This window comes from Nicotiana attenuata, unplaced genomic scaffold, assembly GCF_001879085.1.
Source record: "Nicotiana attenuata strain UT unplaced genomic scaffold, NIATTr2, whole genome shotgun sequence".
In the NCBI taxonomy this organism is placed as follows: domain Eukaryota; kingdom Viridiplantae; phylum Streptophyta; class Magnoliopsida; order Solanales; family Solanaceae; genus Nicotiana; species Nicotiana attenuata.
In genome coordinates, this window is record NW_017671613.1 from 222234 (window position 1) to 234668 (window position 12435).

The 12435-nt window shown below is 38.2% G+C and overlaps 2 protein-coding genes across 2 annotated transcripts; both read left to right on the plus strand.

Annotated features, from left to right (window-relative positions):
* The first annotated feature begins 8380 nt into the window (after nucleotides 1-8380).
* LOC109209302 (serine/threonine-protein phosphatase 7 long form homolog) lies at nucleotides 8381-9612 on the plus strand. The gene is made up of 3 exons (XM_019372550.1): nucleotides 8381-9151; nucleotides 9241-9426; nucleotides 9526-9612. Exons 1-3 carry the CDS (start codon nucleotides 8381-8383, stop codon nucleotides 9610-9612), a joined length of 1044 nt encoding a protein of 347 aa, XP_019228095.1.
* Nucleotides 9613-10072: 460 nt separating this feature from the next.
* On the plus strand, nucleotides 10073-10690 carry LOC109209304. The gene is made up of 2 exons (XM_019372551.1): nucleotides 10073-10549; nucleotides 10634-10690. The coding sequence occupies exons 1-2, from the start codon at nucleotides 10073-10075 to the stop codon at nucleotides 10688-10690; spliced, it is 534 nt and encodes a 177-aa protein (XP_019228096.1).
* The last annotated feature ends 1745 nt before the right edge of the window (nucleotides 10691-12435 follow it).

A 12435-nucleotide genomic window follows, 5' to 3' on the forward strand; every position in this document is an offset into this window, starting at 1 on the left:
GAGATGCCCATGAACCCGATTCAAGAGGTGGAAGTGTTTGATGTCTGTGGGATTGACTTCATGGGTCCCTTCGTCAGCTCTTTTGGCAATAAATACATACTCGTTGCTGTGGATTACGTGTCCAACTGGGTAGAAGCTACTGCGTTGCCCACTAATGATGCAAGAGTGGTGGTGGGATTTTTGAAAAAGAACATATTCACCCGATTCGGGACACCAAGAGCGATTATCAGTGACGGAGGCACTCACTTCTGTAATAGAGCCTTCGAGAAGTTGCTTGCAAAGTATGATATACGCCACAAGGTGGCTACCCCTTATCACCCGCAAACTAGTGGGCAGGTTGAAGTATCAAACAGAGAGATAAAGAGTATGTTAACCAAGACTGTGAACGCCACAAGAACTGATTGGGCAAGAAAGCTAGATGATGCACACTGGGCCTACAGGACTGCTTTTAAAACACCAATTGGCATGTCACCGTATAAGTTGGTGTTTGGAAAGGCCTGTAACCTGCCAGTGGAACTTGAACATAAAGCGTGGTGGGCATTGAAGCAGTTGAACTTAGATATTGAAGCTGCAGGCACAACTAGAATCACTGAGTTGCATGAGCTTGACGAGTTCAGACATCTTGCTTTTGAGAGCACACGATTGTACAAGGAAAGAATGAAGAGGTTACACGACCAGAACATTGTTGAGCGACATTTCAAACCCAGGGACATGGTATTGCTCTACAACTCAAGATTGCGGCTATTCCCTGGTAAGCTTAAGTCAAGATGGTCTGGACCGTTTCAAGTGGTTGAATTATTCCCTTCAGGTGCTGTAGAGATCGCCGATGACAAAGACTCTCGTATGTGGGCATGAACGAACCAAATGAATGGTCTGAGATCCACCTGACTGAACCTCAGAGGTCGAGCGAGCCATAAATGCGCTCACGTGCGTCGTGCCGCGACATTAAATCCGGCGCTGCGTGGGAGGCAACCCACGAATGTGTTGTACGTATAGTCTGTAATGTCATATAAAAAAATAAAAAAAATAAATAAAGAGAGAGAGAGAGAGAGAGAGAGGTTGAGCGAATCTTGCGCTCGTGCTGCGTCGTGCCGCGACTTTAAATCAGGCGCTTCATGGGAGGCAACCCACGATAGTAGAATTTCTAACATGTTGTATATATATGCAGGTTAGCGCGGAGGACTTTGCATCACGAGCCTGGGTATAACATGGGTAAGGTAGGCATTAAAAGAGGTAAAAATAGTGCCTAAGGGGCAAAACAATGAAAAGAACCTCGAAATTGGCATCCAGGAACAGGTCCACCGCGGTCGCGGCGTAACCGCGGTGTGACCGCGGTCAGAGACCCTCTTTGAAGTTGGTTCACCGTGGTCGCGGCGTAACCGCGGTGGGACCGCGGTCAGAGACCCTCTCTGAAGTTGGTCCACCGCGGTCGTGGCGTAACCGCGGTGGGTCACGACGGGCCCAGCTACGATATGCAGGAAAAAAATTTTAATTTAAATTTTTTTTAACCTACCCTAACCCCACCCTCCCCATAACCCACCGACACTTCTCTCTTCTTCTCTCCATCTCTCTCTCATCTTCTCTCATCTTTTCTCTCAAATTCTCTCTTCTTCTCCATTCTTCTTCTTTATTCTTCTTCCCATAATCCAAAACCCCCATTACTCCTTCTCCTTACCCCCTTCTCCACCCAAACCCTAACCATCCACCACCCCCCCCCCAAAATGCCCCACCCCCTAACCATCCACAACCCCCCAAATTTTTTTTCTCCAAGACTCCGCGGTAATCCTCAAGTAAGTTGTTCTACTTTTTCTTGTATTGTATGTATTTTGTATTATGTAGTGATTATTGTATAGAATTATTGATTTTGGTTACTTATTAAATTGATCNAGAATTATTGATTTTGGTTGCAATGGGGTTTTAGACTCCGAGTTTGGTGTTGTAGATGGTGTTTGGGGTTGATTTGAGTAGATGTGGGAGTGTATTCCTAGTTGATAATTTTTGTGTGGGGTGGGTGGTGGTAGTACTTAACTGGCATTAATTGGTGGAAGCTTGCGGGCGGGGGGAGGGGGGGGGTCTTATATGGCGGAATTGTATCATTGATAAGTGGTGTGGGGTCTTACTGGCATTAACTAATTTTTGCTTAGGTGAATTAGACTATAATTGGACCTAAAGAACCACATTTTTGTATAGCTTTGTGGTAAAAAGTGATAACCAAATGCTCTGATTAGTGTTTTTCATGCTTTGCAGGCTATATCCAATGAAAGAAGTCGATGGAGCACGTTTGGGATCAATTACGGAGAAAAGGAGGCCAATCAAACAATGCCCACGAAATGCACCAAGCGAAGAGACAAAACCAGAGCTGAACTTGGCCTGCCGCGGTCAGACCGTAACCGTGGTAGGACCGCGGCAGAACATTATTAAAGATTCAAAGGACCTCTTTGGCCGCGGTCCTGGCGTAACCGCGGTGGGACCGCGGCAGAACGCGGAAAAGCCAGGGACTAAAGTGTCAGGTCGGGAAAACTTGGTGTAAAACCCTTATAAGAAGTAGGAATTCGGCCACATTAGGGCAGATTTGTTTTGGAGATTACTTTTGCAAGAAACACAAGTGTGAGAGATCACCCAAAAACATCATAGTTCTTTATTTCTTCTTTTTCTTGCACTTTTTCATGATGAATATTTTCGTAGTTTATTTTTACGTTGTTATGAGTAGCTAAATACTTTAGTCTAAGGTTTTGATGGAACCTATTGAAGGATGAACTTCTTGGTTATGTTCATATAGTTTGCCGGTTAATCTCTATTTATTCAACTACGTGTTTATTGTAGTTAATTGGGCCGCCCTCTACCTCTTCTCGTATCTGTCAATCCTTAATGAGTGTGTCAAAGGTAAAATAGTCACTTATTGTGGTCCGGATGAAGTATTATCTATTGGTACTCTTGCTCTACAAAATTGAATGATGCACTTGATTGAATATTGAATTATTTACCTAAAGAAATATGAGATCAATTTCCACTTAATACTTTCTTTTTTTTAGTCTTTTTTAGTGATACATTCATGTTCAAAAAATCCTAGCTCTGCCTCTACCCACACACCATCCTCAACAAGTAAATTAAATGATAATCATCATATAATCAAGTGAGTGAAATTATGACTAATCAGAATTCAAATCTTAGCAACAAAAAAAAAGGCAATTTCTTTTAATCCACATAAATTTTGACGGACAAATTTATTAGGTACATGTGTTGTGGACATTAAAAACTAATGTGCTACCTAGTGAAATAGTTGACGTGTCCACTCAACACAGTATAACAAAACATTAGTACTATCCTAAAACATGATAATCTCGAAGTCAAAACATTATCCAACTTTCTGCTATTAGCTAAGAGCATAGTATACTTAAACAGGAGCTGCTTAATTAGCATGAAAAATAGTCAACTATATCGTTTTGAAAGGACTTGTCCCCCTCTAATATTTAGTCAACTACTCAGGTATTTTGACTCGACACGAAATTTAAGAAAATTTCTTTTTTTTTTTTAAACTTGAGGTCTTAAAAGCTTAAGAGCTAAAAATTTTGTGGGCCATGATATTTTTGTGATTATAAAACTTCCTCATTAAGGTAAAACGGGTAAAATGAAAAGTTTAAAGTTGAATAATTTATAAATTTAGAAATATGTTATTTATTTTAGAACAGGCTAAAAAGGAAAGTACCCGTCTAATTTGAACGGAGGAAATATATATTTACACACTTCAGTAATCAGATTTGACCAATGTCTTCGTTATGATAACAAATATGGATCTTAATTATCAAGTGCTGTAACATCGCAAAAAAAAGAAAAAAAAAGAAAACCACAAAAATTGTCAGATAACTTTCATGATTAGTTTCTTATTCTTTTTTCCTTTTCCTTTTTGTGGTGTCATGTTAATTGGCAAAGAGCTTGTCCTTATTAATCAATGTGGTTTTCATGGTAGTAATAAAATATAGTATCTGCAAGTTTAATTAAACGATAAGTACAAAAGATCTTCCAAATAGGAAAAGCTTTATGAATTACTTTAATTAATAACTAAAAACAAGTCTTCTTTCCACATCATTGTGACGGGATTAATGCTTTAGATGTTTATTTATACAAGCACATGTTAAATAATTTAAATTAAAGGGATCAGTATTTTGCCAATATTTAAGAACATCATTAAAAAAAAATTAAAAAAAGTGGTATAGTGGAAGGAATAAAGCTAAAATCAACAAAGCGAACCATGTGGGAACTCCAAAGCAAAAAAAAAAAGATCAAAAGAATCAAGACCAATTGACAAGCATTATTATACAATAAACAAAAAATTAAAAAGAAAAGGTGAGATCGATCACTTTTATGTTTCTTTATCCGGTGTTCGTGTTGCATAAGGCTCATTAAAGTAAAAATGCTTTTTTTGAGGACATTTTATATATCCAAGACCTGAACACGAGACGTCTGATTAAGGACGTAGAGAAATTATGTCCATCCCACCACAACTCTTAATGGTAAAGCTAGGTGGTCACAAGGGTGGTCAGTTGACCACCGTTCGTCGAAAAATTATACCGTATATATAGGTAAAATATTACGTTTTAGAAGTATATAAAACATATTAAACATCCTTTGTCGGAATTATTTTTTTATTTCTTTCAAATTTGAATATCCTTGAAAAAATTCTTAGTTTCGCCACTGGATAGGTCAGACCACTTATTCACTTGACTTTTCATTGAGACCAAATCTAGAAAAGCATATGATAATCAACTAATGAAAATATCCCAAATAGGAGTTTAGGAAGACTTTTTTGTTTGTCTGCTTAATTATTACTATAAAATAAAAAAGGAAAAGAATACATGCAGATATATCCTCTGGTAGGTTGTTCTTGTTCAGTACTGCATGAAGAGAAGGTATAGAACTAAAAGTTAAAGGCCCCCTTATTAAAAACTCAATTAAAGAAAAACGAGAGGAGTGCAAAAAGAAAGAGAGAATGATTGAGGTCAATGGACCAAGACTTGGATGACAAGCTAGAATATATATATATATATATATATATATATATATATATATATGGAAATATTGGCCAGTTTCCAAGAGGAAATGTTACTCCCTTCGGTCCAAAATAAGTGATTTTTTTGATGTTTTCACACAGATTAAGAAATTCAGCTTTTAACATTAATTAGCAATAGAATTGACCATATTAACCTTTACTATCTCACATAAACACTCCTAACACATATTCCAACACTATTTACTCCAAGGACAATGTAGGAAAAAAATAACTAATTCATTCTTGAAATTTGAAAAAATCACTTATTTTGGATCACAGGAAAAAGGCCAAAAAATCACTTATTTTGGACCGGAGGGAGTACAAAATAATTAGTTACAATTAGACTATAAAAAGAATTCTATAAATTAAAGATTCCCTACATATGCATTACCAATCTACTTTACGTCTTACATAAAGATTGATTGGCCATAAATGATAAAACCAAAAGAATAATTATCCAAGATGGATAATACTATATTTACTACTACATATACTCATATGAGTGTATATAAGAAACATCCCAAATAGGAGATAAAACAAAACAGATATTCAATGGAATAGAAGAATTGCACAAATATAATAGGATCATCGTGCCCCCTCCCTGACTGACTTATTTGTCCTATGCCCCTCAATTATCATATGTCCTGCATATATTTGAATCCTGTGGATCCAGTGAATTTGCCTCCTCTATTTCTCATTTATTGATCTCCATTGCCAAATCATAATATTACTTTTTTTTTTTAACCCTCCCAGGTGACTCGAGGGAACATAATAGAGGATAGTCTAGGTCGATTCTTAGATGGATCTCTTTCCATATAGATAGGCATCTCCGTGTATAAGAATAAAGACAGGGATCCATCCATCTATAGATCTTTTACGTAGATTTACGCATGCAATTATTCAAGATTTTTGACTGAACACCCATAACTAAATTTCATTTAACTCTTCTTTCGGAACTTTTATCGGCGAATATTCGTGACTTTAAAAATTTTAGATCTGCCACTATATTCCAAGGACAAGCTGGGCATAGATTCTTTAGCAGTCCAAGAGACTGGTAGGTGTGTGATAATCAATTGGAGTAAACTTTAACTTTCACCACTGACAAATGAATTGTCGTTATAGTCATCATTAATGCTTTCACCATTTCCAGAAGCTAACTAGGTAGCTATATATATTGTAAGGTTACAGCTGTGTAAAACTCAGGACTTTCCCTACTTTATGGAACATGGTACTGCTCAACTATGTTGACACCACGATTCGACACTTTTGGCTTCTTTCTGCCTCTTAGTGTCGAAAATTTGGTAAAAATCTAACCAAAGGTACAACTATGGACCCCAAACAGAAGGACGCTAAATTGGAAGTTTATTACTACTATCTTTAGAACCTAGTACAGGACCTACCCTCTATTATAGATGAGTCCGGAACCAAAATGTTGTTATTTTGGATTCAAAAGACACAAATAAGTGTAAAAAAAAAAGGTAACCATAATATATAAAACGCCAGAAAACCTGGCGCTATATAATAACGGTAACTTCACCGTTAATATATAGCGCCAGGTTTTCTAGCGTTATATACTGACACAGTGATATAGCGCCAAAAAACCTGGTGTTATACCCCTTAATAAAAAAACTCTCCATCTTCTTCACCCGTCGCCTTCCTTCTTCAAATATTTTACTCCCACCCTTGGTCCCCCCACTGTAAACTGTCCGCCAATATAAAAAAAAAAAAATTGGGTCCCCCCGGCACATAAAACTTGAAGATCGTAGGTCCCACACTCGAGTAGAGCTTCTTGTTATTGTTGGTTAACGCTTTCGGAGTCAAAATTTCGATCTATTTGATTTTCGAAAATTCTAAATCGAGGTATTTCGATTTATTTTAAGTTGAAACTTTTATAATAATGCATATTATTTGATTTGTATGTGTTCTATTTCGGTTTGTGTTTTTTTTTCGAAATTAGCATCTTAAATTTATCCGGATTTAATTTTAGTGTTTTATATAAAAATATAAATTTGTCAAATAAATTTGTCTGTTAATATTCTCATTTATATATATATGCTTTCATGCCGTTTTGTGTTTTATTTGCAATTAAATTTATTTGTTGTTTATGTTTAGTTTAGATTATTTTTTAGCGTAGTAAAATCTAGACCTTTTTAGCGTAGTAAAACATAGACCCTTTTAGCGTAGTAAAATTTAGAGCCTTGTAGCGTAGTAATGTGTAGTATTTTAGCTTAGAATTCCTTTCGTTTTAGTATCTTATACTGGTATTTCGATCCTCAAAATATGGAGCCCGGAACTTATATATATATATATATAAAATTTATACAATTAAGTTATTAAAAAATATAAATTTCAATTATAAAAAAAAACATATAGCCACTGGGCCTCAAAAATATCGAGCCCGGAAGACATACGTAAGTAATTTGTACAATTAAATTATTAAAAAATATGAATTTAAATTATAAAAAAAAAAACATAACTATTAATGATAGTTTGGTGCCACTGGGCCTCAAAAATATCGAGCCCGGAACCCATACGTAAGTAATTTGTACAATTAAGTTATTAAAAAATATGAATTTAAATTATAAAAAAAAATATATAACTATTAATGATAGTTTGGTGCCACTGGGCCTCAAAATATCGAGCCCGGAACCCATGGGTAAGTAATTTGTACAATTAAGTTATTAAAAAATATGAATTTCAATTATAAAAATATATATATATATATATATATATATAAAACTATTAATGATAGTTTGGTGGCACTGGGCCTCAAAAATATCGAGCCCGGAACCCATACGTAAGTAATTTATACAATTAAGTTATTAAAAACAATGAATTTAAATTATAAAAAAAACATAATTATTAATGATAGTTTGGTGTCACTGGGCCTCAAAATATCGAGCCCGGAACCCATACGTAAGTAATTTGTACAATTAAGTTATTAAAAAATATGAATTTAAATTATAAAAAAATACATAATTATTAATGATAATTTGTACAATTAAGTTATTAAAAAATATGAATTTAAATTATAAAAAAAAATATATAACTATTAATGATAGTTTGGTGCCACTGGGCCTCAAAATATCGAGCCCGGAACCCATGGGTAAGTAATTTGTACAATTAAGTTATTAAAAAATATGAATTTCAATTATAAAAAAATATATATATAGCCACTGGGCCTCAAAATATCGAGCCCGGAACTCATACGTAAGTAATTTGTACAATTAAGTTATTAAAAAATATGAATTTAAATTATAAAAAAAGTACATAATTATTAATGATAATTTGTACAATTAAGTTATTAAAAATTATGATTTTACAGTTGACGACATGGATGCGCCTATACATCCCGGCCCTCGGACGTCAGATCTATTAGCCCTACAGCCCCAGCATAGATCCGAGTATATCTGGGAGGGACAGTTGCTTACAACGACTTTCCGGGCCAGGAGAGTGGATCTACTATGGGAGTTTTTGAGTCCTCCCAGCGTGGTCCATCACCTGGAGGAGATGGGATTTTATAGGATTATTAGGATTGGTCGGATACAGCTCGACTATGCTTTGATCACGGCCATGATTGAGCGGTGGCGACCGGAGACGCACACTTTCCATCTGCCCATTGGCGAGGCCACCATTACACTCCAGGACGCAGAGATTTTATATGGCCTGTCCGCTGATGGCTTGCCTGTTTTACTCCCTGCGACCATGAGATATTATCCGCGGGAGGCATATTGGGATATGCTGCACATGCTCACTGGTTTCATGCCGGAGGACCAGGAGGTAGCGTCTGGGGTCAGTCGCATACAGTTAGTCCCCATTAGAGACCACCTGGTGCAGCTCCACGATACTATCACCGACGAGTCAGCGGAGGTGGATGTGCAGCGATACACGAGGCTGTTGCTGCTCCTTCTATTTGGGGGGGTCTTGTTCCCGAACACTTCGGGGAACCTAGTGAGCCTCCGTTTTCTGCATCATATCACCCGGTTCGAGGATACAGCCAGCTACAGCTGGGGTGGTGCTGTCCTCTCATTTTTGTACAGGCAGATGTGTCGGGCTTCCATGGGCACACAGAGAGACGTTTGTGGCTTCCTGCCGCTTCTACAGGTGACAACATATTCAACGAATATGTCCGTTAGTTACAATTCTACCTAGTTATAGTTTATCTGACACTATACATCAACTTTCTATGTTAGGTTTGGGTCTGGGAGCGATTTCTGCAGCTTCGGCCACCTCTACCACAGCTACCGGCTAATGTAGACATTCCGAATCTCCCTCTAGCTTGTAGGTGGGTTATGCGTCGTAGACTTGCACGAGAGTATGATGCCCATCATAATCTCCCCCGCATCAGGGATGTGCTGGATTTGCTGGAGGACGCACAGGTGAATATCTAACTAAACGTACCAGTTATTGTTTAATTTAGTGTTGCGCATACTAACGGTTTGTGTTGTTATTTGATAGTTCATTTGGACGCCGTACAGCGAGGAGGTGATAGGTACCCTGCCAGCGTATTGTACGTTCGGCCGACATATTTGGAGGGCTTCTGTCCCTCTCACATGCCTCGATAGTATGGAGCATCATGCCTCAGAGCGGGTTTTTCGTCAGTTTGGCCTGCCGCAGCCTATACGGACTCCGCCTGCATGGCATCCTTTACATTATGAGAGGGATGATCGGTCCAGGGTGGACGACACATTTATTGACTGGCTTAACGCCCAGCTGGCTATTTGGGACAGGCGAGGTGACTTAAACCCACCTCCGCAGCACTTTCCTATTGAAGGTTATATGGCATGGTACCGCACTATTTCCCGACTTTTTATCGGGACCCAGTTCATCAGCCAGAAGGTCGGTACGTCTCATACGCCGGGAGACACGAGGCTCTGGTATGTTTTCTGTTATAATTAATTATATACCTGTAATTTCGTGCCAAATACGTAGTTTACATTCTTTACTTTTGTGCAGGCGATTGGATTGCATACCGTCTATCGTATGGGGCAGCAGATGCAGAGTTATGTCCACGATCCTGTGGTCATGCAGGACTATAGTCGTCGATTCATGGATGTGGCTGCCCAGACACTGCATCGAGCCCGATCGGATCAGCGTTTGGCACACGAGGCTGATTATATTGACCCAGCCACGTACCAGCGAGGTCGTGGTATCCCACGAGGTGGTGGTGCCCGACGACCTGCTGGTGCCCGACGACCTCGTGCTGCCCGAGGAGGTGGTGTTCAGCAGGGGGGCGATGATGCTCCTGATGATGATGTTGCTGCTGATATGGCAGGTGGCATGCATGAGACTGACATGCCGTCTTACAGCCTTGGAATTTTTGACACTCCAGTGCCATCACAGATGACCCCATCGGGTCAACTATTGATCACGGGCTCGGATTTTCAAGGAGCGGATTGGGGTAGATATTTCCCTGGCCCGTCTACCACTGATGAGGGTCGACCGACCCGAGATTTATTTAGTGGGCGCCGACTGAGTTATGGCAGCTCTTCACATGCGCAGGTATGAGTTTATTAGTATTGAATTTGAATTTGTTTTAACTATAACTTATTTATTTTTTTACACTATATTAATTTCCTTTTTCAGGCTTCATGTGATGCTGCGACAGATGACTACATTCAGGATCCAGACACGATAATATAAATTATTATGAATTATTATGTAGTTTTCTAAACTAAGTTTTATATTATTATGTATCCTTCTACTGGACCTGACAGCACCACCGATACATGTCATCCTGCGCCGCATCCGGCTATAAGGAGAAAACTTGATGATGATGATCCTGATAGCGTACCCGGGCGGGAGGGGATGCGCCTCAGGCCGACGGCTACATTGAGACACACCGGATGCGGGACACATTGAGTCGGCCTTCCTTTTTTTTTTATTTGGTGTAAATAATATTTTTGTATATATTAACAACAATATTTAATCGAATATGTCCATTACTTTTTTTAGTTCTCCATGTGTTTTATTGTTTCGTATAACAACACAAGCACTTAAACTTAAATGCCACTTCAATTAAAATAAATTTTAGTACAACAAACACGGAAAACATTAGTACAACACAAACACAAACATAACATGCCAACATAATAAAAATACATGAAATATGAAAAATACACTAAACACATACAGGCCATTGTTTAGTCCCGGCTGTCATTTATTCTCCGCTCCAACCACTTAAATCGTTGTTCCATTTGTTCTTTTTCTTCTTCTAACTCTTTCACTCTCGCCTTCACCTCCGCAAGTTCCCGTTTATATTTTTTTTTACGTTCCTTCTGTGCTTTACAATTCCATTATGCTCTCCATTTTTCATCTCCTACCTCCTTCAGTTTCTCCCTCATTTCTGTAATAATTCTATCCCTTTCTCTTTGTACTCCCAGTTGGCATAACCACATATTATGAAGAGATTGCAGTTGTTCTCTGTAGCATTCCTGATAACATGGTTCATTAACCCATTCATCAAACTCACACATAGGTTCACCGGGAACCTTGTACAACTAGTTCATACAGTGTCAGTAGCGGCGTCCAACATCACGACCTTCCCAACAACTTTTCATCATGCATTCTTTTCCACAGTAGCACATTGGTGGACGAAGAGGTTGAGCCATTTGTGAAATGTTTCCTTTTAGTAAAAAAAAATCTTTCTTTTAAAGAAATATTTGCGTTTAGTAAATTTTGAGCACACAAAATGACTACAATGAGCCCGTTATTTATAGGCGAGAGAACACACACATAACGCCAGGTATAATGGCGCTATATTTTGCGTGTTAAATATCATGATGTTGACAAGACTACTTTATGTCAGCTGGTCAACTTTTTCAGTTCGACAAGACAACACACACATAACGCCAGGTATAATGGCGCTTAATAATTTTGTACNTCAGCTTTTTCAGTTCGACAAGACAACACACACATAACGCCAGGTATAATGGCGCTATATTTAGCGTGTTAAATATCATGATGTTGACAAGACTACTTTATGTCAACTGGTCAGCTTTATATTTAGCGTGTTAAATATCATGATGTTGACAAGACTACTTTATGTCAGCTGATCAGCTTTTTCAGTTCGACAAGACAACACACACATAACGCCAGGTATAATGGCGTTATATTTAGCGTGTTACATATCATGATGTTGACAAGACTACTTTATGTCAGCTGGTCAGCTTTTTCAGTTCGACAAGACAACACACACATAACGCCAGGCATAATGGCGCTATATTTAGCGTGTTAAATATCATGATGTTGAGAAAACTACTTTATGTCAGCTGATCAGCTTTTCCAGTTCGACAAGACAACACACACATAACGCCAGGTATAATGGCGCTATATTTAGCGTGTTAAATATCATGATGTTAATAAGACTACTTTATGTCAGCTGGTCA